The sequence below is a fragment of the Lynx canadensis genome, chromosome A3 (assembly GCF_007474595.2).
Source record: "Lynx canadensis isolate LIC74 chromosome A3, mLynCan4.pri.v2, whole genome shotgun sequence".
NCBI lineage: Eukaryota > Metazoa > Chordata > Mammalia > Carnivora > Felidae > Lynx > Lynx canadensis.
This window is the reverse complement of record NC_044305.1, coordinates 8,053,197-8,079,877: the sequence shown is the minus strand read 5'-3', so window position 1 is coordinate 8,079,877 and position 26,681 is coordinate 8,053,197. Positions and strand designations below refer to the sequence as shown.

The 26,681-nt window shown below is 47.4% G+C and overlaps 1 protein-coding gene across 2 annotated transcripts; it reads right to left on the bottom strand.

The window, feature by feature from the left end:
* Nucleotides 1-4,171: 4,171 nt before the first annotated feature.
* Nucleotides 4,172-23,499, bottom strand: LOC115509950 (1,25-dihydroxyvitamin D(3) 24-hydroxylase, mitochondrial). Of its 2 annotated transcripts, XM_030309361.1 has the most exons (12): nucleotides 22,825-23,498; nucleotides 22,423-22,613; nucleotides 21,107-21,200; nucleotides 19,004-19,100; nucleotides 16,102-16,193; nucleotides 15,308-15,419; nucleotides 13,757-13,902; nucleotides 10,082-10,248; nucleotides 9,180-9,258; nucleotides 8,512-8,709; nucleotides 7,672-7,791; nucleotides 4,172-5,613 (listed from the first exon to the last, which is right to left on the bottom strand). In XM_030309361.1, exons 1-11 carry the CDS (start codon nucleotides 23,080-23,082, stop codon nucleotides 7,681-7,683), a joined length of 1,545 nt encoding a protein of 514 aa, XP_030165221.1. In that variant the 5' UTR covers nucleotides 23,083-23,498; the 3' UTR covers nucleotides 4,172-5,613; nucleotides 7,672-7,680. The 2 variants fall into 2 exon arrangements, with proteins under 2 accessions (XP_030165221.1, XP_030165223.1); XM_030309363.1 differs by lacking the exons at nucleotides 13,757-13,902; nucleotides 15,308-15,419 and having other exon boundaries at nucleotides 22,825-23,499.
* Between the last annotated feature and the right edge of the window lie 3,182 nt (nucleotides 23,500-26,681).

The following is a 26,681-nucleotide window of genomic DNA, read 5'->3' as shown; positions in this document are numbered from 1 at the left end:
CCAGAGTTGTTCAACAGGTTTATATGAAATACTTGCTGATAGATTAATGGATTGACCCATTTGCAGGTGCTTTGAGCTCCACGAAGTATGAGGGAATGAGTAAGGCCCATGGAGTCAGGGAGATCAGGCTGAGTCTGTTTCCTGCCTACTGGGTTTTTCTTGAGCAAGATGTTTGACTTCTCCAAGTCTATTTAAAAAATGGGAAGATTCCCGGCTGCCCAGCAAGACCGGAGAAGAATAAGGCACAGGAAAGGACCCAGAACGCGCTCTGTAAATGTGAGTTGTTCTAATCGGATCTTTGGGCTTTTTAATATGTCAGTGAAGTCCAAGGAGATTCCCGAAAGACCAAGGGGAAAATGTAGGCGATTCCTAGGATGTGCAAAATGGAGTTAGGAAATGAGGTGTGGCGGGTAATACGGAGGAGGGCTGGCAGGTACGCTGGGGCCTGAAGCACACCCCTGCCTCTGGGGGAGGAGCCTGTCTGCTGATGGCCCTTGTGCGATTGCAGGAGCCCAAGATCAGGCCTCCCGTGCATATCCATGGAAGCTAGAAATCCAAAATCATATGTCAAATCTCACAAGGGTCCGACATAAGTAGATCTTAAGATACCTCCTGCTATGAGGCGCCTGGGGGGCTCAGTCGGTCGAGCGTCTTACTCTTTTTTTTTTTTATTTAAAAAAAATTTTTTTTTCAACGTTTATTTATTTTTGGGACAGAGAGAGACAGAGCATGAACGGGGGAGGGGCAGAGAGAGAGGGAGACACAGACTCGGAAGCAGGCTCCAGGCTCTGAGCCATCAGCCCAGAGCCCGACGCGGGGCTCGAACTCACGGACCGCGAGATCGTGACCTGAGCTGAAGTCGGACGCTTAACCGACTGCGCCACCCAGGCGCCCCGCGTCTTACTCTTGATTTCAGCTCAAGTCATGATCTCATGGTTGTGACTTCAAGCCCCATATCGGGCTCTGTGCTGACAGTTCAGAGCCCGGAGCCTGCTTCCGATTCTGTGTCTCCCTCTCTCTGCCCCTCCCCTGCTCGTGCTCTGTCTCTTCCTCTCTCTCTCTCAAAAATGAATAAGCATTAAAAAAATTTTTTTAAAGGTAAAGAGCAATACAAAGAATTTTCATATGCTTTTCACCCAGATCCCTCAAGCATTAGCATTTTACTACTTCTGTTTTTTTGTCCCACTCTCTCTCTCTCTCTTTACACACACACACACACACACACACACACACACTTGTGCACACAGAGGAACCTATCTGAAAAGGCTCCCACCAGCCAGATCTGGGACAATTTGAACATCAAAATAAATAATGATAGTGAAAAATTATACTTTATTTAAAAAGTCATAAGCTCACACATGTAAATAAACAAATGAAGAAGAAAAATTCTTCTGTATGTTAACTAACTGGAATTTAAATAAAAATTTAAAACAAAAAAAAGAAAAATTCTTCCTAACAAAATACCAATGAATAAAAGTAGATTATTCCAAGATCGATGGAATTAGAATAATCAGTATTTGGCAGCTCTGTCTGGACCAAATGGAATGTGGTTTCCAATATTTAGCACAAAAGCTCCCATGATTAGAGACTATTGGTCTGATGGAATAAACGGTATTTTTTTTTTATTGCTCTGAGAATTCTCCATCAGTTTCGTGAAAATACTGAACAGAAATAAACACCCCGTAGTACTAATTCCTTGCACTCCCAGTGTCCTAAGCCCTGCTCCATAAGGAGATAAAACTGACCGAATTTGTAGACGCTGTGGTTGTGTCCCATTTTTTCCATCTGGGTCCAGAACATTTTATTTGACGTGCTCTATAAGGAGAGCTTATAAGGGGAGCTGTTTCATTTTTGTTCCTTTGATCCGGAAATATGACTTTGGACACCATTACTGCTCTGTGCCATGCACTGGGCTAGGCACACGTCAAATTTTCCCTTAGAGGAACACTTCTGGATGAGGTGTGTTAGCCTCCGTTGAACAGCTGAGACTCACGGAGGTTAAGCAGATAACCCAAGTCACAGAGGTAGAAGATGGCACCTCTAGAATGGAAACCCAAGTGAGGCTAATAGCCTAAGTCCATGTTTCTCCTCCTACACCAACATGGAGTCTACAGGACATGGGACACAGAGGTGGTGCCTCAGAGGGGAGGCACCCTGAGGATTTAGGTTCTCGGATCAAGCAAGCAAGGCCAAAATTGCCTAGAGTTACCTTCACCTCCCTAAAACCATCCCCAACGTTATATTGTAAAGACAAAGTATCGTCTCTTATCCGTCCACACAGCTCGCATTCCCTCCAGGGCTGGAAGACATTTCTGCTCTCTTGGCTGGATACACCATGAAGTGGTTCGCTCATATCTACGGTCTAGGTCATGTGAAAATGTACATCCTTGACTCCTCAGGCCGCATACAGGCCCGGAAGACACTCACACTTTGAGATGTGTATGAGAAATGGGACAGGAGCTGGGTCTCCAGCTCCAACCAGCTCCTCGTGGAGTGAGGTTCTTGGAATCACTTGTGTCGCCTGCTCTCAGTCGGTCCTCCACCCTGAGCATGGGTGGTCAAGTTTGCATGGGCCGAATGCGTGCATGTGATGCAATTCTACTCGACCACCTGCGTATGAGTAGTTACTCCATCAATAATCTGCCCGTCAGGCGGTCAGTGCCAGTGTGTGGAATCTCCACCACACTGAGAGTCCCTTGATCTCTCAGTTCTCTCCTTCCTTCCTCCCTGTCTTCTCCTTCTCTCTTTTCTTCCCTCTTGCTCTCTCAGAAAATTATGTGGACACCACAAAGTGAGTGGACTGTCTTCTCCATGGTGACATGAGCTGGTTTCTTAGAAACATCCACTAGGCTTTTGCTCAAGCTAAAGAATTGAGCCGGTCTTAAGGGAGACAGAACAGGCACTGAATGGCATGCATGACTGGTGACAATCTTAATACGTCTGAGTTACATTTGCCCTGTGACCAGCACCATACTCCACACTGACCACCGGGCCTCAGGGAAGAGGTCTTATGACTTGGCATGAACCCCATCAACAGGATGAATCTGGGCTTCTGCGGCTACTCTGCGTGGACACCACTAAGAGCTAGAGAGGACATCCCCACGGTGCGGCCTGGGAGTTGTTCCCACAGATCAAACCAGCCATGCTGTAAGCTACAAGCCCAGAGCTCCCCAGAGGATCGGGAAGCTGGAACGTTCCCCAAGCTGCACTGCCTTCGGCTCCTTTTCCTACCCTGCTGCCCTCAGTCTCTCACAGTATCTTCTGGAATCACTTCCTTAATGAATCCCGATGCCAGGGCCAGCCTCTGGGGCATCTTAGTCATCAAGGAAGACTTCCTCTAGGAAGCTTGCGCTGATCTCTGACTGGTGCGTAGGAGAGGAGCAGGCAAAGAATGTGCCAGGAGGGAAGATGGTAGGAGGAGGGACCGCAGGTGCAAAACCCTGTGGGCCGATAGTGTTGAAGGAATCAAAGAAACTGGCAGAAGCCAGTGTGGAGGGGTCCAGAGGCATCTGGGTGTGGGCGATGTGGGCTGGGGCCCGTGGTTCAGAGAGGCCAAATATGCCAGGACACTGACGTCTGGCTTAAGAAATTGGATCCTTTCATAGAAGCAATGGAACGCCACAGAAGCAGGGATAAGACAAAATCGGGTTTGGGGTTTGAGAAGGCTAATACAGCCAGTGGACAAAGAACAGACTGGAGAGCAGCTGGGAGGGTCTGCACTCATCCGGAGGGAGGTGGTGGTTCAGACAGAACTAAATGGACTTGGGGCGCCTGGGTGGCTCGGCGGGTTGAGGGTCCGATTTCAGCTCAGGTCACGATCTCACGGTTTGTGAGTTCGAGCCTCGTGTCGATCTCTGTGCTGACAGCTCAGAGCCCGGAGCCTGCTTCGGATTCCATGTCTGCCTCTTCTCGCCCCCTCTCCCCACTTGTGCACTCTCTCTCTCTTTCAAAAATAAATAAACATTAAAAAAAGAGAACTAGATGGACTTGAAAAATATTTAAGCAGCAAAAAATGGAAAACTATTTTGCCATTCAAATGATTATCTTTCTGTAAAACTGTTATGGACAAGTCCAGCTGTTTATAAGAGTAGATTTTGTGATCCGGGGCTTGTAAAATGGACACACTGAGAAAATTTCCTAGTAAGACAACAGATGCAATGAAGAGGAAACATTTTTGGAATATTTGGAAACTTTTATTCTGATTTTCAGGGAGTTCAATGAAGATCTACAGATGAGATCTGATGACATGTGGATTTAGAATTCTACAAAATAATTTCACAGTAGGGAGAAAGCATACATCTATTTTAGTGATATGTACATAATCATTCAAATGGAATGATATAAAAGTACACTTCTGAAATATCCTAAAAATATAACCTAAAAAGAGAAACCTATCAAATATACAGAAACATATAGTATGTTTTTAGGAAACGTAGTAGTAAATATATATAAAAATAAACCATACGTACACATGTTTTTTCACAAAGTTTTGTAAGTATTGTATAAATCTCTATGCATTTTCCATTATGAAACTGTATTTTCTCAGGGAGTTGAAATCACATAACATGGCCGATACAGTAAATCTATAACATATACACATTTTACTACTGTTCCATTCTATAGAGGGGAAAATTAAGGCATGATAAGTCACTGAATATTTTTAAACTGTGGCTGGACTTTGGGAAACACTGTTCTAAACCACAGATCCTAAATCAAATACCATATATATTTTTAAAAATGACGTAAGCAAATTTCCATTACAGTACACACACATACACACACTTTAAAAAACTGCTGATTCACTTCTTAATGCCATAGAGGAAATCCATTACCTAAATAAAGAATTTCAGAATCCTCTCACAAAATGATGCCACAGTATGTCAGTAAGGCATTCTTAGATAAGAGGTTCTGACTTCATCAAAGTACTTCTTAAAATAGAGTTCTTCTCTAATTTCCCAAGAATGCTGCAATTTCAAAACAGGAAAAATGCAGTTTCACGGAGACCCGGTAACCTTAACATTTAGTTTTGCTGACGTGATAAACAAGTATTTTCCCCAATATCACGTTAAGCAGAGTTACAATAAATGGACTGTCATTATTAACCCCAAGCCCCAGACAATTTAGCTTAACATCATGAAACGTAAACTCACTCTCGAGAAGTAAAGATCCAAGCGGTGTGAATTTGGAAAGGTGGGGACAGAAACATGTCGTGACGTCTGCAGACTAACTGACAAATAAAGGCCCAGCCTCCCTGTCACGTCACGGTGAGATGCAAAAGAAAACAGGATCCTGAACAATTCTCTAAGCCAAGCCGGTGTGGACACGGGTTCGGGGTAAGCCAGCAGCATACCCTGTAGTGTCTTGTCTCCCAACACTCAGTCTGCTCTCCGGAGCCAGATACAATCTTATTAAATGCCATCGTCTACATAGTGCAGCTTCCGGAACAATTGTATCGAAGAATGAGTATAAGCATCTAGATCCGACTGTCCTTTGTGCACTGTTGCAGGCTCTAGCTTTTGCAGTTTGCTTTCCAGTAACGTAGAAGCCATAAGGACCATTCTTGCAAGAGGGTAAAAATCGCTGCTCTTGGTCATGGTAAAAAAAAAAAAAATTCTGGAAAGTAAAGTAAACCCCAATTATACATTAAAGGATTATAATTAAACGAGAGGAATTATTAGCGAAAAAATAAGTGTTCACACCAAAAATGCCAGGGGCTCGTGTCGAAGGTGTGTTTCTCTTATGATAAGTGTGCGTGCTGTCCTTGGGCGTTTCAAAATTAATCGAAAATTCCTTCGTTATCCTACTTGATTCCATTCTGTTGGGATGCTCAGAATGTGACAATTGTCTAATGCCAGACACCTGGGGGGAAATTTCATCTGCAAATGCATATTTCCCGCAATAATCCACCTGTCAGCAAACTCCCCTTCACTCGCAGTTAGCAAATTGCAGCCAGTTCTAGGTAAATCCCAGGAGAGGCTTTTGAGAGGGCAGAATGAGACTGAATAGTGGCATGTGATGCTAGAAAGCCTGATTTTGGAAATGTCATCTTTCCCCGGAAGATGAGAGTGGAGATTTTTGAAGCTCAGTGTGTATCACCTTAATAGTTAAAAATTCATTGTATTGTGCATTCGGGAAAAATAACTGAACTGAAACACTTATCATTTCATCAAGGAAATTATTGCCTGGGAAATAAGGCTAAAGTATACTATTAGGTCTGTGTTAATTTCAAGGAAACAATTAAGTAGTGATTAAATAAATAGTAGCTGGTACGTGCATATGGCCACAGTTGTGAAGGTGGTAAGAGAACACGTATACAGTTGGAAAAGGCAGTGAATGGTACAATGCAGAAAAAGTGTTACACTGTATTTAACACAGGGTAGTAAATATATACACTTACATTCCAGGGTCTGGAAATCAAAGCCCTGTGGTCAAATAAGCATACCACCTGCATTTATAAATAAAGTTTTATTGGAACAGTCTCGGTAGGCAGAATAATAGCCCTGGGACAATGGCTATGCTCTCATCTCCAGAACCTGTGAATGCATGGCAAAAGGAACTTGGCAGATGAGATTATGTGTATGGACCTTGAGACGGGAAGATTATTTTGTTTTATTAATTTTTTGATGTTTACTCATTTTTGAGAAACAGAGAGACACAGAGTGTGGGCGGGGGAGGGGCAGAGAGAGAAGGAGACAGAATCTGGAGCGGGCCCCAGGCTCTGAGCTGTCAGCACAGAACCCGATGTGGGGCTCGAACCCACAAACTGGGAGATCATGACCTGAGCTGAAGTCAGACACGCTTAACCGACTGAGCCACCCAGGCGCCCCTGGGAGAGGTTGCGGGGTGGGGGGGGGGTGGTGGAGATTATTCTGAATGACAGAAGGAGGAGAGACTGGAAGCCTGGAGAGGGACTTGGCCGCTCCGACTAGCTCTGAAAATGGAGGAAGAGGCCATGAGCCAAAGAAGGCAGGTGCCTCGGGAGCTGGGACCAGCTGCCCTCCGGCAGCAGCAATAACCTGCCAAAAACCCAAATTAGCAAGAGAATGGATTCTCCCCTGGAACCTCTAGAAAGGAATCTAGATAGCCCTGTTAGTACCTTGACTTTAGCCTGGTAAGAGCTGGGTCGGATTTCTGACCCACGAATCTGTTCAGCGAATACATTTATTATTTAACACAAGCGTTAGCAATTTGTATTTCATTTGTTTTAGTAATTTGTAACGGCAGCAATAGAAAACGAACACAGCAGCCACACCTGTTTGTTGATGAATCCTGCGAGGCTGCTTCCGAGCTACAAGGCAGAGGGTTAAGGGGACGTGGGGGAGGCCTCGTGGCCTGCAAAGCCTAAAATATCTGCCACCCGGCCCTTTACAGAAAAAGGTTGTCCACCCCTGCTATTCACACACGAAACCCGTAACGGCAGCTTGTCTTTACTGAGCACATAGTTGATGCTAGGATTTCGGCTCAGTTGAGTATTTAGTATCATATCAACTTTCTAGTGAGATACAATTTCGGTCCCCACCTTACAAATGAAAAGAAAATGGACACGGAAAGGTTCGAAAACTACTCAAGGTCACCCAGCAAATCAGTGGTGAGCAGGGATTCAAAGCCAAGTGTGGTTGACCTCTGAGCTCAGCTCACTCGTTGGTCGTCCACAGCACCCCAGATGCTCACCTGAGGCTCTTACCGCTGGCAGAAAGCTATGGGGAGCTCCCGGCTGGGTACCAGAATACCCAGGTGCAGCATCTCTACGGGCTTGTCGTCCGTGGCCACGATGTCGTATTTGCGGACGATCTGGAACACACATGCACAGAAAAGATAGCGCTACCCCTCTTCTCCTGGGTGGTGGAATAGCACAGAGCACAAATGCAGAAATCAGAGTGCAGGGGCTTCAGTCGGTTAACCATCCGACTTTGGCTCACAGCTTGTGAGTTCGAGCCCTGCGTCAGGCCCTGCACTGACAGCTCTGAGCCTGGAGCCTCCTTTCGGTTCTGTATCTCCCTCTCTCTCTGCCCCTCTCCTCTCAAAGATAAATAAACACAAGAAAGAAAGAAAGAAAGAAGAAAGGAGGAAGGAAGGAAGGAAGGAAGGAGGAAGGAAAGAAAGAAAGAAAGAAAGAAAGAAAAAAAGAAGGAAGGAAGGAAAGGAAGGAAGGAAAGAAAAAGAAAGAAGGAAGGAAAGAAGGAAAGAAGGAAAAGAAGGAAAGAAAGAAAGCAGAAAAAAGAAAGAAGGAAGGAAAGAAAAAGAAAGAAGGAAGGAAGGAAGGAAGGAAAGAAGGAAGGAAGAAGAAAGAAAGAAAGAAAGAAAGAAAGAAGAAAGAAAAAAGAAAGAAGGACAGGAAGGAAAGAAAGAAAAGGAAGGAAGGAAGAGAAGGAAGGAAGAAGAAGAAACGAAAGAAGAAGAAAGGAGGAAGAAGGAAGAGAAGAAAGAAAGAGAAAGAAAGAAAGAAGAAAGAAAGAAGAAGAAAGAAAGAAAGAAAGAAGAAAGAAAGAAAGGAAGGAACCAGAGTTTTACCCAGCACAGAGCCAAGCGGAGCTGGAGCTCAGCCAGTCGGCGACCGATGCACATTCTCTTCCCAACACCAAACGGAAGATGCGCAAAAGGATTAATCTTTTTCTTCTCCTGAAGCCACCGTTCGGGCCTAAACTGACTGGAATCTTTAAAATTTTCTTCATTGGATCCCAACACCTGGGTATTGAGCATCAACACTGTCTAAAAACACACAGAAACACAAAAGCACTTAAAAATCACTAGAAGAAAACATTTGAAGAGCAAAATTTACAGAAGTGGTCACCTTACAAATGTAAAAGCAACCCCCAAGTTTATAATATGGTGACTGGCAGGCCGTGTTTAGTACTAGAAATGTACCAGGCGATAAACCGGTAAAGAACTTTAAAATGTTGCATCACACTCTCACCAACCCCAGGGGGTACGTTCCATTATTATCCCCATTTTACAGATGAGAAAGCTGAGGCTCAGAGGTTATGTAACTCACTCAAGGCGATACTTGAATCTAGGTCTCTGAGTCCCCGAAACATTCATCTTAACACCGTACGATGCAACAGGTCAACTACATCCAAAAATATACATATTTCCAAAACGAATGCTCTCCCAGGACAGGTGTTTATGGAGATCTGATGAAGTGTGTCTTTCAAAGCTCTTTAAGAGCAAATGCTACTTACTCCTTTGGGTAAAGCATATTCACCCAGAACCGTAGCTTTGTCAAGAGTCCGGGTTGTAAATGGTACACTTGGGGTCAGCCTGAAAAAACAAAATTAAAGGCGTAAAGGTGAGCACAGACCCATTTCTAGATCAAGTGTCAAAGAAAATGCAGATTCTGGTTAAATCAATAATTCCTGCATAAGTTCGTACTCAAAAAGGGAGCGTGATCACAACTCTCGTAAAGTTCAGTCTCTTCCTTCCTGATATGTATACCTCCTGTTTGAACCCCTTGTTTTTATCGTGTTGGTTAACTCCCCAGTCACTGCTTAGTAGCTGTCAAAAGTGGTTTTCTGTTTCATTCTAGACTTCAAATGTGTGTTTTTTACGTGTCACGCTTCAGCTTGATTTGTCCTGGTGTTCTCCCATCTGCCCTTCCTGAAGCGAAAGCTGTTTGTTTCTAATGCTGACACGTTGTGAGTTTTGTTTTCCAGAAAGGGTGGAACCATAATTTTCACAGAACATTTTATACCAGAGGCTCAAAAACAAAGATGTGTCTTTGTCTTATCAAATAATAATACGGTTCCCTCGCTCAAACTCTTTTCATATCCTTCAATTATGCCCTGATCTTAATTAGTGCTTATAGCATTCATGAGATGATGATGATGATTATTATTATTATTACTGATTTAAAGGAGAGGACACTGACTTTCCCAAATTTTAGTAGAATTTGCCCAAATGATTTAGGAAATGAGTAATAGAAAAAGAATATGGTCATATGATCTGAAGGCTCTTTTTTTTTTGCAGTTTGACAAACGTTTCTGAATCAACTGTGGGTGCTGTCTGTGGGTGCGGAGACCCTGACTGTGTATTAAAGAGAACGGCTTCCTAGAATATTCTTCTTGGCTTCCCCATGTATTCTCACCTCATGGATTCTTTCAGGCAGGCTTTTAAATATGGCATATTCCTCAAATCCTCTGCCCGTGGCATCTGATTCTCAGACAATACACTCTGAATTTCTTTAAGAAGCTTTTGTTGCACACGGGGATTACGGGATAGATTGTAGAGAATCCACATTAAGCTGTTTGCCGTCTGAAAGCCAAAGGGACATAAACTTGTAAACTTGGGTTTCTGCAAATAAACTGCCTTAAAACCGTTATGAGCTGAATACAAGCTGATGCCTAGCACCTTGCTTTGCAAATGCATTCATGACGCCTTTTCACGTGTCCCTATCCGCTGTGCAGTAAACAATACAGGATGTGAAAATTCAGATTTGTTTTATAAACTATGCCAGTTAAGGATAGCAGCGGGAATCAAGATAGACTCCTTAAATAATCAGCTGCATTGGGACACCTAAAATATAGTTTGATTCAAAAACTGTTTGAACACAAATGAACGCTTGTAGAACTGGTGAAAGGAAAGCAGGCTGGTAGGACTGTATCCACATCAATTTCCGGGTTGCGATAAGGTTTTATTGTTGTAAGATGTTACCACTGGGGGAAAGTCAGTGAAGGGTCCAAGGGACTCCTCTCTATTTTTTCTTAGAACTGCATGTGAGGGGTGCCTGGGTGGCTCAGTTGGTTGAGCATCCGACTTCAGCTCACGTCATGATCTCGCGGGTTCGTGAGTTTGAGCCCCGCATAGGGCTCACTGCTGTGAGCCTGTCAGCACACAGCCTACCTCAGATCCTCTGTCCCCCTCTCTCTGCCCCTCCCCCATTTGCATTCTGCCCCCCCAATAAAACAAATATTACTTTAAAAAAAGAACTGCATGTGAATCTATGATTATGTCAAAATAAGGAAAACATTTAATTAAACATTTTTAAAATAGAAAATGGAGAGAAAACTTCAGTGGCGAGAGAGGGGTGGGGATCCTAGCAGCTTTGCTAATGAGTCTTTTTTTCTTTTTAATTTTACAGTGCAAATGCGCACGAAAAAATGCATTTCTGGAATTGAATCTGTGAAACCCAGAGTTTCAGCCACATGCACAGAACCCTTGCAGGAGGGGGCCAATAGCAAAATAAGAAATTCTAGCATCACGTTGAGTATTTCAAGGAACCAGCCACAGTTTCTGACACAGGCTCATGGTCCCTTAAGTGGAGTGTTATACTTCCTTTCCAAAGGCAACAAGAAGAGAAAAAATATGGGCAGAAATAGCCAGCATAGCTTTCAGCTTCATGATATTCACCACTGGTAGTCATATGTATTTGTTTTTAGGTCTTTATTTTATTTTTATTTTCTTACTTAACATAAGCCAAATATTCCTGTAAAAACGGTCATTGCAGACACGAAGATCTGCCAATTGCATGTGCCACTCACATAAATGAGCAAAGTGCGAGACGATTCGGAGCCAATGGTATTTACTATTTTGGGAAGAAGATGCCTCCAAGGCAAACCTTCTTCATGGGAAGACCGGTGGCCTCAGATGCAAACAAACCCTGGCGGGCATTATTACAAGAGTCCAATTTACAAAACAGGAAGAGGGCGTAGCCACCAAATTAGATACACTTTCAAATTTCTCTGATTTTCCAAAAGTGACTTCCAGAATTGCCAGGACGAAAAAGGAAACATTTAACCATATCAGCGGGTCCCTTACCGCAAGTACCAAATAGAGTTTCCAGAAGACAAATGATTGTAGCTTTCGCCAAAGCCTTGTAAGACAGCCGGGGCCTTTTTAGGTAACTGCAGGGGCTGAATCGAGGCGGGGGGGGGCCTGGGAGACCTCACAGGCCCTAAGTATCCCGGCCTGACCTCCGTGGAGGAGATGCGTCGCGTAGCTCATTTCCCTGCTTCCACTCTTCCTACGCTGAGTGCACCTTCCACCCCACCAGCCCGAGCCCTCTTTTCAAGACATAAATTCCATCAGGCTACTCCCCTGCTTATAATGCCCTGAGACGTTTCCATCACAGGTGTCATAAAATCTGAACGGTTTACTAAGGCTGCTGGCTAACACGGCCCCTGGACTTCTGCAATGTCAACTTGACCACATTTGCCAGGTCTCCAGCTCCAATGTTTTTGCTGCTCCAGACCCTTTGCACATGCTATTTCCTCTACCGGGAGGACTCTTCCCCCAGATCCTCCCATGGCCGGCTCCCTGCCACCATTTCCGTATCACTCCCCCAGAGAGGGTACCCTGCCCTCCCCTCCTATCCCCTTACTCTGATGGTTTCCTCCATATCTCCTACCACTATTTGATATGATCATATTTATTTATTTGTTTACGTGTGTTGGGTTGGTCTTCCCTGCTAGTGGTTAAGTTCCATGAAGGCCAAGACCTTTGTCTCTGGTTCATGGTGTTCCTTCAAGCACCTAGAACAGCGCCTGGCCCAGAGCGGGCACTTGGTTTCTGCGTCCTTTCATTGATTCACCAAGTATTTGTTGAGCACCTACTATATGCGAAGTGCTGTTCTACATCCTGGGAATATAGCAGGTCCAAAACCAAGTCATTGCCCTTGGAGCTCACATTCCAGTTGAACACAAAAGATAAAGGGTGAGGCTTTACTTCTACCCCTCCAAGGATCCTCTTAGGGTAAGTGACTCAGTATGAAAGTGAGCTGAAATGAATTTCCCCCTTTCAAAACCTTCTGGGGCATGAGGAGAAATTACAACTTTGCTGTTCCTCCTGAGGTAGAAACCCCTACGTTTTCTGTGGACAAGAGACACTAAAGAAACGGGAAACACGGAAAAGAAATGAAGCAGGACCCATTCTTCTTAGAGATTACAGGTGCATGAAACGTTGGATCACGAGGAATATTAATATGCATCCCGCCAGTGAGAGCTCAAAAAAACGGATCAAGGACAATCAAACCCACCCGGACATCTGTCAGTATGTGCATTTGGAGTCTGGCTGGATTTGGTACTCCCACGGCTATCAAGCACATGGGGACAGAATTTGGGCATTTAAAATTAGCTGTTTCATGCAAGGTGAAACCAAGTTTCCCCTGACTCACTCTTTTTAAGCTTTAAATCAGAAAAAGTAGGGGTGTCTGGGTGGCTCAGTCGGTTAAGTGTCTCGCCCTTGATTTCGGCTTGGGACGTGATCTCAGCTCAGGTTCATGAGTTCGACCCTCATGCCGGGCTCTGCGCTGATAGCCTGGAGGGCGCTTGGGATCTCCTGTCCCACTGTTTCTGCCCCCCTCCCTCCAAATAAATACATGAACTTTATAAAAAGAAAAAATATTGGACTGGTAGAGAGCATTGCAATATTTTTAAAGTAACCACCACAATCAGGCACTTTGGGGTAACATTCGCAACCTTCAAGAATACGTTCAGTTTTTTTTAAAAAATCTAGATTATCAAAGAATAAGAAAAAGAAAAACCTAGATGACCTATCTTGCTATGGTGTGGAATTTTACTGCTTCTGAATTCCCAGAGACCGTATGTATTTGTCACAGAACGCACGGATTTTCTCCGCTATAGAGCACATGAATTCACCTCCCGTCACAAGTTTAAGGACCAAGGCTGTGCACTGGGTCTCTCGCACCCTTTTGCTAGACTAGTGCTCAGTGAATCCCTGTGGAATGAGAGAGTCGAATGCCTCTTTAAAATGCATCACGAGAAGATTTTCTGGACCATTCAGCAAAGGAAAATCAAGCCCTTACCGTTTCTACTGCAGCCAGTTGGAGCTCTGTGACAGCCGCATACAGTTCTTTCCTGGAAAGCTGATTGTGGAGATAAATATCACAAAGGAAATCCTTGCTGGGCTGCTCAGAACAGTGCTCCAACCGGCTGTCGATGCAAGATTTGACTATTGGAGAAGAGAAGAGGGAAGGGAAGTGAGGTGAAGATTAGGATCGAGCGTGAGGGAACCCCAGCCGAAATCCCCCCACGACACCTTACAGGGCCTTTGCAGGGACACTGACAATGTGTCCAATGAGCTAATGTTGACTCATCGTTAAGTCGCCAAGAATTGATCAATGACCGCGTGAGCAGGGCTGGTCAAACCTTAAGATGCCCAAGAATCACCTGGGCATCTTCTTACAATGCAGATTTGGGAGCAGGGGTCTGGGGCGGGCCTGGAAATCTGCATTTCTAACAAGCTCCCAGGTGCTGCTACAACCGTTAGCCTACAGGTCACACAGTTTGAGTTTAAAAGCTTAGAGTGTGGAAGAGCCCATCATGAGACAGAGGTGGGACTCGGGTCCACTCTCGGAATCAGAACTCGTACCCAGGTCCAGGTGCCTAGCCACTTTGGTCACGAATGCAGGTCGTGGGACTTGAGCTCCCAAATCGGGGCCATAGAGGAGGAGAGAACCGTCCCCAGTGTAATCACACACACACACACACACACACACACACACACACACACACACTGCAGTGCCCGTGCATGCTGACGATAGTAGTAGAAACTTCTAACGTTTGTAAAGAACATTCTAGGCACACGTCTCTCTTCCTTCAGTCTACCGTGCCAGCCAAGCCAGGATAATAATAATGGTGAGGTTGGCAACAGTAACAAGGGCCGTAAGCGGTGCAGCAGTTAGAGTCTGGGCTGTGGGAGCCCTTCTCTCTGGCTTCACACCCTGGCCAGAAAGTTAGTTCTTCATGTCTCAGTTCTGTCACTCAGGGCTAATAGGAGGACCTACCTGATAGGGGTTTTGGTGACGATTCAATGAGGATATGTTTATGTGTGTGTATAAAATATACAGCATGGTATGATAGGATACGGGACCTCCTACTGGTACATACTGGTAAGCACAGAGATACTCATTGAACAATATTCGGCATCAATATTCCCCTCATAATGTAGCAGAAACAGCTCGGACCCACTGGGTATTGTGAGAAGCCAGGTCTTGACCGTATCTACATTAGACCTAGAAACGGTTGCAGTGAGGTAGGCATTGTTACTATTAGCCCATTTGAGACAAGACTACTGAGGAGGAAAGAGAGAGAGCACATGTGGTCAACCCACTACACCAGTGACAGAGTTGGGGTTTGAATCCACCTATCTGACTCCAAAGCTCCTGTTTTTAACTGCTTCGAGTTCCCAGAAACTGCAGAAAGCTGCCATGTGCCTTTTCCTCAGAATTTGTCTACACCGGGAAGATTCTAAACTCGTGACTGCAAAGCCCATAAGAATCAGGAGGAGCAAATTCCATCGGGATCATTCCAGACCTTCCAGAGACAGGGATGCCGGGTGTGTGTGGCCCCATTACCTGATCGGAAGATGGTGTCCCAGGCCCGCGTGTGGGCCTGCCAGACCTTGGTATTGAGGCTCTTGTGCAGCTCAACCGGGGTCACCATCATCCTCCCAAACATGCTCATCATCTGTGGGGAACGCAACGCCTTTTCATTCTGGATCCCCCTTGTCTCGAAGACAACCGCCTCACCGGAAGAGGAGCGTTCTCCACACCCCGCAGGAACTCAAAGACCCCACTCCCCCCCACCCCCCAGGCCTCTCCCACCAACTCTGGGGGTGGAACCCTCCCCTGGGCCCCATAGCACATTGAAAACAATTTTTGGGACGATTTGCCATTGGATGTGCCCCTCTCTCGAAAATAAATAAACATTAAAAAAAATTGATTCTATGACCTAAATATTTTACACAAGAAGGAAAAAGGAAAACCATCACTTTCTTATTGACTTCAATTTCCAATGATTTCCAAACTTCAGCCATTTCTATACCAGCTTCACAGTATCTCTATAACCCCCTGTGACCTAAGGATTCAAAAATTTTACATCTGAAAAACGTCAGACTCTTTTTGAAATAGGACTCCCACCAACTGACCTTCAACTGAAACACCTACTTAAACTTGCCTAAACCATGATGTAGCATGCTTCCCGGTTCATGACCATCCATGCCCATCCATCCATGAAAACACATAACACCTTGAAATTAACACTTGACTATTGTGACAAAATAACGTGTGTGTGCTACTCCTGGGGAAACACGACGTGTTTGTGAAATTCTGCAGATCAGGAAAATTGTGCTCCTCAAGGTGATGCTTACTGTTTTGATGGCCGTGATGAAGTTCAAAGCTTCATCTCCTGCATTCTCCTGAAGGAGTCCAAATCTCTTCTCATAGAGCACAAGGCAGATGCCTGTTATTTAAAAACAACCAACAGTCACACAATCGCAGCAATACTGGGGTCTCCAAGTAGCTGGCTACTGAAGGCATGATTCCGTCTTTTGTAAAAGTGAGGGCTTTTCAAAGAACAGAGGAAAGGTAGAAAGTCTGGGAGAAAGGGGCATGACGATACTTTTCCCACTTTCCAGAAGCTGTCTCCACGCCCCTGCAGAACCTCCTGGTCAGAAATGCTGCGGTGAAAACATAACCATTTTTATACACGAATGAATCTGTCCTTCAATGTCTGGCTTTTGTCAGAGTTTGTCCCGGATACCATGCATAGTAGTCATTGTTCACGGCCTACCCGTACTCATTCTCCCCCATTTCTTTCCTAAGAGAACCCCGATTTTATTTAGGGTGTCAACATATCAGTCCTCGGGCAACAATCTGGATTGATCTAAGACCCTGGTGTCAATCACGTTCCCTGACTTCCCGGGCTTCCGGTAGCAGCCTGAGAAGCCAACAGGCGTGGCCAAGGAGGCTTAAAGGAAATACTTTCACTTTCTTGCTAAAAGGAGCAAGTGCGTTTGGCTTAACTCTTCCCTCTTTCCTTCCTCTTTTTGCCTAGAAGGCAGAGGGGAGACCAGGAGAGGCAGTAGCCATTTTGCAACAGGCCAATAAGGATGGATGAACAAGGGGCGCCTGGGTGGCTCTGTCGGTTGAGCGTCCGACTTCGGCTCAGGTCATGATCTCACGGTCCGTGGGTTCGAGCCCCGCGTCGGGCTCTGGGCTGACAGCTCGGAGCCTGGAGCCTGCTTCCGATTCTGTGTCTCCCTCTCTCTCTGCCCCTCCCCTGCTCACCCTCTGTCTCTCTCTGTCTCAAAAATAAATTAAAAAAACATTAAAAAAAAAAAAAAGGATGGATGAACAAAAAGATAGAAAGGGTCCCCAGTGACATCAGTTGTGTGCCGGCCGTGGACTGCCTTCCTCGAGACTTCTCATAACGCTAGACAATAATTCTTAAACCACCATGGTCACATCTTCTTTGACTTGCAAAGACATGCATTTGATACTCCTTCATTTGGGTATTTCCAGTGGACAGTTTCCAAAATATACACTCCCTTTCCTCCTCTGTAATCATCCCTTCACTTTTTCCTGTCCTTGTCCCCTTAACACCTTCTGCGGGTTTCTTCTTTGCATGGCGTTTTCTAATGTGCTAACATAGTCGGGTGGGCTGTAGCTTTAAAGTAAGGCTCAGAGGCGCCTGGGTGGCTCAGTCGGTTGAGCATCCGACTTCGGCTCAGGTCATGATCTCACGGTTCGTGGGTTCGAGCCCCACGTCAGTCTCTGTGCGGACGGCTCAGAGCCCGGAGCCTGTTTCGGACTCTGTGTCTCCTTCTCTCTCTGCCCCTCCCCCACTCACGCTTTGTCTCACTCTGTTTCTCAAAAATAAATAAATGTAAACAAAAAAATTTAAAGTGAGGCTGAGCTGATGGGGGAGACAGGTCACGACAAAAGCCTCCCTCCTGGGGTGCCCTCTCCGATCCCTCACAGTAGCAGCCAGAGCGATCCTTCCAGCACATCAGCCCAAGCCCCCCTCTGCTAAAAACGCTTCGTAGAACATCACTTCCAGGAGCCCCCGTGCTCAAAACCGAATTCCCATCCCTGGTTCACAGGGGTCGGCTGCTGCCTTCCTCCCATCCTCTGCCCTCGCAGTGCCCCTCCCTTGCAGGACACGCTCCCGTCATTCTGAACGCCTTCCTGTTCTTTCTTTGCTCCTTCATTCACTTTCACCTGGTGAATTCCTACTCAGCTGCCAGGACTTAGCTGATACGGCACCAGGGCCATGACCAACCTCAGCTGATGCAGCCCTTCGGATTCTCCCACAGCCTTGAACTTCCTCGGTCAGGTGCCTGCCCACTCTATAAGAAGTGTTTCCTTGCCTCTCGCCCCTGGGCAGCTTCCTGGGCCAGGCAGACCCCTGCTTGCTATTCCCTGAGGGTTCCCTGAAGAAAGGGATCATCCCCAGCTTCTGTTTGGAACACTCCATGGCTCACCATCAGACTTGAACTGAAAGCCTGAGTTCTGGCTGAGACCTCCTCCGGCCCCTGGCTTGGTTCTCCTCAGCTCCTTCTTCCCTTCCCCCACCCACCCACCCACTCAGAGCCTCAGACGCATCGCCCATGCTTCCTCCTCAGGGGGATGTGCCCTGCCTGTCTCCACAGTCTGGAATAATCTTCCCACAGATGCCCTGTGGCTTGTTCTTTTAGGTGTCACCTCGACTGTCTCCTTAACCAAAGCAGACTTGCTTCCTCTAGGCACTACTGTTCTTTATCGCATACCTTACCCTTACCTCTTGGCAAAGTATATAATAAAGTGTGTTTACTTGTTGGTTGTCACCCCTACCAGACCCTAAGCTCCACGGGAGCCCGGTCATCGCCTGTTTTGTTCGCTGTTCTATCTCTAGGACCGAGCACGGTGCCGGGCACATAGCAGGTGTTCAATAAATATTTGTTGAATGACTGTACGAACAACCTATAGTGCAAAGCATAACTTAAGTGCCCGAAAGCACAAAAGACTGTGCAAGTGGCCCTTCTTTGTCAGCGACAGTATGTGGTTATAGAGGAACTATCCTCAGAGTCACATTTTAGCCTCAAAATCCCTTGGAAAATCAAATGAACAAGATGGCGAAGGCAACTTACTTTCGTTTTTTAAGTAGGCTTGGCGCCCAGTGCAGAGCCCAACGCAGGGCTTGAACTCACAACCCTGAGATCAAGAACTAAGTGGAGATTAAGAGTCAGCCGCCTAACCGCCTGGGCCACCCAGGTACCCTGACAAACTTACTTTCAAATGACCATTTGTTCAGTTCGCTGTATAAGCCTTCAATGCGGCCTCTCTCATCACAGAGCTCATCTATTCTACCCATAAAATCAGCCAAGACCTTAAAGGAAAGAAACCACAAAAGACACATTTCAGTCATTAAAGGAAAACAAAAGGTTAAAAGCTCAGTACGCTGACTTCGGGGTTTGCTACCTTGTATATTCACTGCTTATAACGTTATTCATTATGAAGCAACACTAATTGCATATTCTCCTGCGGGGGGCTCACCTCCTGCCCTAACAACCTCGTCCCGGGTTATTTTCTCAGCTTTTCCCGCAACCACCCAAAATCTTAGGTTTCAGCTCTTGATCTAAATTTAAGAAAAGGAAAACATTTCTTCTAATCGGAATGGGGAATCAACCAAGTTGTCACAACACCCCAAGCCCTATGAGGTTTGCTGCCTCCATACCTGGGCCAGCAAATATCTCCTTACTAGCTGGCGTCGTGTTAAGCGTTTTGAACTTGGGACCAGAAAAATCTGCAAATTCTAGACACAGCTCCTTTGCTAAATAGCTCTGTGACCTGGGCCATGTTATGTAAGAGCTCTAGATGCCAGTGGCCAAAATCAGGATTTTTTTAAAGTGTTTATTTATTCATTTCTGAGAAAGAGAGAGAGAGAGAGAACAAGAAGGGGAGGGGCAGAGAGAGAGAGAGGGGGGAACAGAGGATCCAAAGCAGGTTCTGCACTGACAGCAGAGAGCTCCATGTGGGGCTTGCACTCCCGAACCGTGAGATCATGACCTGAGCCCAAGCTGGACACTTAACAGACTGAGCCACCCAGGTACCCCCCAAATCAGGGTTTTTGATGGCTAAAGCCTCACATTTTACAAGGCTTGTATAGTACCAAGCAGTGCCTGAAGCGTGCTACGTAAGCGGATCCCCACAACTCTGTGAGGTAGGAAATACGATCTTCCTTCCATTTCCCGCAGAACAGACAAGAGAATGGGCTTCGAGTGAGGCTAAGGCACTCGCCCTTGGACACGTGGCTGCAAAGCGGCCATGCTGGGGCCTGGAACAAGGTATGTGTGAGTACAAAGCCCACCCACGGGCATTGTGAATTTGTCCACTTAGTGCACTAAAAAGTACTTTGCATTTGTTTCCCCCCCAAAATCCAGAAATTTCTCATCAACATATGGAATTTTCACCACTTAACCAAAAAATGATAATAATGATAAAATCTGGAGCCACTAGGTCCGCATCCCCATGTGACAGTCATTTGCTGGAATGGGGCAGCTGTCGCTCCTAGAAAGGGCATGCCCTATCCTGTTTGCAAAAATCCCTGCTGGGCCTTCCTAATACGTTTATATTCATTACCTGGTCCCTGAAACCTCCTGGGTTGGCACTCTTGCACCTATATGATCCTTTCCGGGTCCAAGTTCAGTTCCAAATAAACCCCCAAAGTGAACAGGAGTAAAGAGATTACTGTATGCTTAAATCCCTCCCTCTTTGGCCCTTGTTAACTAAAGGACAATGTCTAAATGCCTTATCGTGGTACAAAAACATTGTTAAGAGCTGCCCTCTGTCCAGCATCATTGCACAGACAGCCTCACCTCTGCTGCACTGAACGTACTATTTCCTGAACACATCATGTCATCTGACTATTTTCAGCAGGCTATTCTTTCTGCCTGAACGCCTTCCTACACTTGCTCTGGCTTGAAGACTCCTACTCATCCTGCAAAACCCAGCTTAAATGGCACGACCTAGGAATTTTATAAGCATTATCTCATTTAATCCTGCGAGGCCCAGTTTATAGAGTGGGAGAGTGAAGCTTAGGGAAGTTAAGGGTATAGTCAGTTTACAGGGCCAGAGGGTGGAGGGCTGGGGTTCAAATCCAAGACCGGAATCCCAGAGTCTCTGCTTGTAATCGTTCCCTCGCTGAGATGTTACTTTGCACAAGAGGGAAGGAAGGAGGAGTAAGGTTTTGGCGGAGAAGGAAGTAGACAGCGAGGAGTAAAGGGAGACCCCTGAACCATCCAAACCGCCTGTACTTTGTAGCTATGACTTAAAGTTCCACAGACATCTCTCCCTCCCCAGGAGGCCCAGGGAAGCTGCCCCCAGCCTGCCAACCTCATTGATTTTGTTGTCCAGCTTCATAATTTCCACTGGTTTCATTAGTTTCTTCTGGAAGGCACTCCGAACTCTCTGCCAGTCTTCTCCTTCCCTGGGAGAGAAGCAAAATTATACGTAGAGCAAATTGCAAAGAAAAGAAGGGAGCAGCAAAGGCACCTCCAGCGCTGGAATTGTGTGAACTAAATAATCAAATGAGCACTGAACTACCCAGAGAATATGCACATTGGAACACTGGGGGCTGGTTTCACAACGGGGTGAAAAAGCACCTCTCCTCTCCGCCTAAGATTACACCAGAAAGGGGAAGTCCAGATAATATGGGCTCGGGCCTTTTGAGGTGCCCTTGCGGGGGTTGATTTGGAAGGCCAGGTACCTCAATTCTCAGCAGTAAGAGTAGGTACCTGACCATTCCCTTCGCCAGCAACCCAGATCTGTTTGAGAACAACGTTGTCTTCTCTTAGTCACTGACTCGGGCTGAAGGTCACATTCCTGGGTGGCTCAGTCGCTTAAGCGACCCACTCTCGACTTCAGCTCAGGTCGTGATCTCATGGTTTGTGAGTTTGAGCCCGGCATCAGGCTCCATGCTGGCGGTGTGGAGTCTGCTTGGGATTCTCTCTCCCTCTCTCTCATTCTTATCATCCACCTTCTTCCCTCATCCCAGAGCAGACGGCACAGCCTCTGATGCACCACGCATAACTATGGCTTTTAATTCCAGTAAATATATTATCCTCCAAAATACAACTATTAGGGATTAAAAAAAAAAAAAAAAAAACAAACCCAAACGCGCTAACCTGTTAAATGCTAACAATTAAAAGCAGAGGAATCTCACCACGTTATGGCCTTTACTTACCTACAATGCAACCCTGATGCCCCTGAACCTCACCTTTCTGACTAGACCTGGGTCATAACCCCCCACTCCCCTCCAGAAAAAAAAAAAAAAAAGGTAACTGTCAAAAGCCAAAGAAGTCAATTTCTGGCGTTTGAGCTCAGAGAAGGGGACTACAGAGAACTGTAAGGGATAATTTTGTATAGAATAGGTTGGCCTGGCACGGTGACTTCACGACCTCGTCCGGCCCCAAAGTCTGAACCCCGCTATTTGTAGAACCCTTTGGGGCTTTCTTGGACGGAAAGGCATGGCCCTGCCCAGTTGCCAGAGACGACGCAGGTGTTGGGCGCGCAGCACAGTTGCGTGCAACCCGTTCTGATCCAGGCAGGAGTTGGAGGCTGCGCCTGGTGGGGGCTTTCGTTCCCCGCTGCGTAGGAAGGGGACCCTGCGGAGAACCCCCTCCCAGCTTCCAGCCGCCGCCCGGACTCACAGGACCAGCAGCCCGTAGCCCTCCCGGCGGTAGTCCCGATAGGCTTTCCAGGGCTTGATCTCCAGCCGCTGGGGGTACGCGCTCTCCGTGCGGTACAGCGCCTCCAGCAGGCACGGCGAGCCCAGGTGCACCGAGTCGAAGGAACCCAACTTCATGCGGAAAATCTTGCCGTATTTCCGGTGGTACTCGGCCTGCAGCGGAGGTCGGGGCCGGGTCAGCGCGCGTCCCCCTCCCAGAGCAGTCCCGGGAGCGCATCTCTCTCCTCCCGCCTCCCTCCTCCCGGGGCCCCCGCCGCTGCCGCGACGCCGGAGCGCCCCGTGCGCCCCGGCCGCGCGTCTCGCGGAGGGTTTGGGGCGCGGGGCAGAGAGGGGAGAGGGAATTGGGGCCCGACGAGGCATTTACCAGCGTGTCGTGCTGTTTCTTGAGCCCCCCTTTCCAGAGAATCTCCGGCAGGCTGCCCAGCAGCGGCCAGTTGGTGGGACCCGGCAGGGCGGCCGCGTCCTGCGCCTCGCCGCGTTCCATCACCGGGCAGAGGGGCACCTCCCGCGGCCGAGGGGGCGCGCACGCCGCAGACGTCACGGCTCTGGGGGGCTGCCCCGGGTGGCGCAGCTGTTGGAGGACGGCGGCAAGGGAGCGGCTCTTGCCGATGGGGGAGCTCATGGCAGCGGGGGACACCTGGCGCGTGGGAACGCGCGGGGACCGGGAAGCACGACTTTGTTAAAGAGGCGCGAGCGGGATCTGGTGGGGGGGGCTGACGATTCTGGGGGAGAAGGGCGAAGAGGGCCAGCAGGTGTGACCGCAGGGGGCGGCGGAGGAAAGGGGAGCAGAGAGGACCGCGGCAAGGATGCTCGGCGCTGCCGGGTGCGGCAGCCTCAGGGCGCGGGGACCCGCTGGAGGAGTGCCTCCGGGGGCCGGGTGTCTCTTGGAAGGGGAAAGAAAGGAAGGGATGTGGGTCCGCCTGTGGGGCTGCGAGGCTGACTTCCAGGTCCGGAGCCGCGGAGTGGAGGTGTCAATGAGGGCAGAGGGATGCTGCGCGGCGCCGCGCTGTCCTCCTGTCCCTCTCCACGCTCCATGCCCAGGGACCACGTATTTATGGACACGGGGCAGGCCCCGGGTAGCCAATCAGCAGGCTGGGTAGGGCGCAGTGGGCCCCGGCTGGCCTGGCCCGGAGGGACGCGGGACCCGGGGGGGTGGGGAGGGGGCGGAGGGCAGGGCTGGGGGTGGAAATAGGATGGAGTCAGCGAGGTGAGCGAGGGCGCCCGGGCCTCGGGTGGCGGGTACGTTGCTCCCCGGGCGGGAGCGCGGCCGACTCCGCCCGGAGTTCACCGGGTGTGCGCCCGGCGCGCCTCCCCGCCCTGACCCGGCGGGCAGGAGCCGGCAGTGGCGGCCGCGGCGGCAGCCCCGCGCTTGCACAATCGCGCTGCCGGGCGGGCGAGGTCTCCGAGGGCGGCCCCGGGGAGGCTGCCGGCGCCTTCAGGGGGGCCCCGGGGTCCGCGCGTCCTGGGAGCCGGGGCTTGCCAGCCTGGACCCAGCTCTCTCTGGAGGAAGGTTGGCTTTCTGCGCCTCCCGGCGTGGGGTGTTTGAGGCTTAGTGAGAGGGCATTTCAACCTTCGGGTCTTCGCCGGGGCGAGGAGAGCCAGCTGGGTTTGCAGGCTCCTCCCGCGGTTCTTCTGAACATTTAATGAATTACAATAGGTAAAGCGCACACAACAGAGCCTTGTCCGCAGTCAGTACTCAGCGTAGTCCTTGTTACCTCCTCTTGGGGCAGTTCTGAAATACGCGGTGAAAACGTGGCTTGCCCTCCAGGCCGGGTTACCTCTCCCAAGTCCATCGGCCCCGTCTCTTTTTGGACACCGACTACCCTGTGCAGAGATGCGCCCAGGCAGCGTTAAGTCGCGTTGCCCCACCTTCCCCACCCTCCCTTGCAAAGTGCACCCCAAGGAAGCAAGACACACACACACACACACACACACACACACACACACACATACACACACACACACACACACACACACACACACACTCTTTTTCGGGAGTCGTCCTAGCTGCCAGGGGTAGAACTTGTTCTACTCATTCAGGAAGAGAAGGTGAAGATTTTTGTTGAGTGTTTTAAAGTAATTCGTGTGCTGTCATTATGACCCAGCACCAACAACTACCGCCGGCCAGAGAAGTTTCCTCGCCAGGCTTTCCAGTCACGTGACTGGCTCTTTTCTGACCCGACTGTTCCGCAACCCCTTCCCTGGTGAGTTTATTGTAAACTTTCAGGTTTCTCGAAAACTTTTGCGGTCCACCTTGAGCTGGAACACTGCCATTTCAAATTTGTCCTGAGATGTTAATGATTGCTAATGTTAACAGTACCTATATTAATGTAAGGTGTTATGTTAATTATTATTTTAATTGTATTAATATAATGTATTATATCTACTATTATAGGATGTTAATATAACGTATCACATCTGCTTAACAGATATCCATTTATATATACATATTAGATAGTACATTTTATATATCACATACTATATAGATTATATCCTATATGTAATATATACATCTTATGTTACATAGCATACAAATGAAAGCTTTCTAGGGCTTATGATAAACCAGGCACTTAAGCTAGACATTTTACATAAGTTTCCCCATTTAGTTCAGTCCAATGACAAAAATAAATGAAGAAATAAAACCAGAGTTAAGCCCGATGTCACATGTGGCTCGTGTGGGATTCAGCCCCCCAGTTTTCTGATTCTGGCCCTTACGATATACACCCATCTACATCTTATATCACCTTTTCTTAAACCAAGAACATCTCAGAATATTGGAAATATTCTCTAAGTGGAAATACCACCAAAAGGGGGTAGGTGGGATCGGTTTGTGGGGGGCTACGTGATGCAATGTGGCTTTATGTGCTAATGGTAGTTGAAAAACTGAAGAAGGAGGAGGAGGAGGGGGAGGAGGTGGAGGAGAGGGAGGAGGAGAAGGAGGAGGAGGGGAAGGGGAAGAGGAAGAAGAATCCCAAATAGAAGATGAATTTAGTCTACTGTGTGTATCTTGTGTCTGGCAAGTGCTCGGCACATAGAGAATGGTCAATATATTTATTGACTGCTTAACTCTTCTCGTTAAGTCACATATTAAGTTATCCCCCCTCCTTATTTTTTCTTTGCTTCCCCTCCCTGCAGATGCACTCAAGAAGAAAGGGAAATAATTTCGTATTTTCTAGGTTTTCATATGAATCTAGCACTATGTTGCTTTATAAACTCCAAGTAGACACTTGGGCAGTGCAGGCAGTCCTTAGTGCCAACGATGGTCAGCAAGAGAATTCTTATTTCAGGAAAACTGGCTTCTCGTGTCCAGTGGAGAGAGTCCCCGGTAATTTGTACACCGGATTGCAGAGAGAAGAAGATTGGTTCTTGGAAACTTGCTTGACATAAACACACATCCCTCCTTGACAAGGCACAGCTAAATTCAAAATGACCAGTCCCAGAAACACTCTTCCTGACTGGGCCTCATCCCTAGCTTATTACGAAGCCTCTCTGAGTCATCCTGCCCGGGATCCTGCTGGGAATTACTAATGAGAGATGTTGTAGCATCTCATAAATGCCCACCCTCATTACGGAGACAGGTCCAGGCCCTCTGTCTTGTTCTGGGAAATCTTACCAAGTCCTGAATGGATAATTATACTCCAGCCCTCACACACCAAGCTACCACCACAGATGACAAAGTGTGTGTGTGTGTGTGTGTGTGTGTGTGCGCACGTGCATGTGTGTGAGCTTGTGTGGCGAGGGTGCGGTGGAAGAATCTTTGGAAGGACAATAGCTGCTTTCACTACTGAAAAACACAAAACTCTTTCAAATATATTAAGTGGTTATATAGTTTCATGCTTCAGAGTCTTTACTAAACTTGGTGTAGGCCCTAGATCTGTAGAGGACTTGCCTTCCACATCTGTAGAATAGATGGGGTTAGAATCAACCTCACAACCTGAGTAAAGCCTAAGCTTCATGGGAACAGCAATAATAATAATATTAGCCAATCTGGGGTTCGCTGTGAGAGTAGTGAGTACACAGTTCTCAGCACGGGAGAGCATTTAGTGGATATTACCTCATAGCATTCCTGTGTTACATGCCTTGGTTTTTGCAAACTACATACAAGAGGGGCAACGTATAACCTCTCAATGATTATACCTTGTGTCCAACTTAACATTGCAATTTCAACTTGGGAAACTGTATAATTGATTAAGCCAAAGGAATATTAGCAAAGAAATGCTG

Bases quoted from the DNA above. Each gene is read 5' to 3' on its own strand.
- LOC115509950 (XM_030309361.1), bottom strand. From the start codon at position 23,082: ATGAGCTCCCCCATCGGCAAGAGCCGCTCCCTTGCCGCCGTCCTCCAA. The intron at 16,194-19,003 runs GTAAGTTTGTCA...TTTAAATAACAG, and splicing joins GAACAAATGGTCATTTGAAA to GCATCTGCCTTGTGCTCTAT. The intron at 7,792-8,511 runs GTAAAACTCTGG...TGTGTGTTCCAG, and splicing joins TCCGCTTGGCTCTGTGCTGG to ATCGTCCGCAAATACGACAT.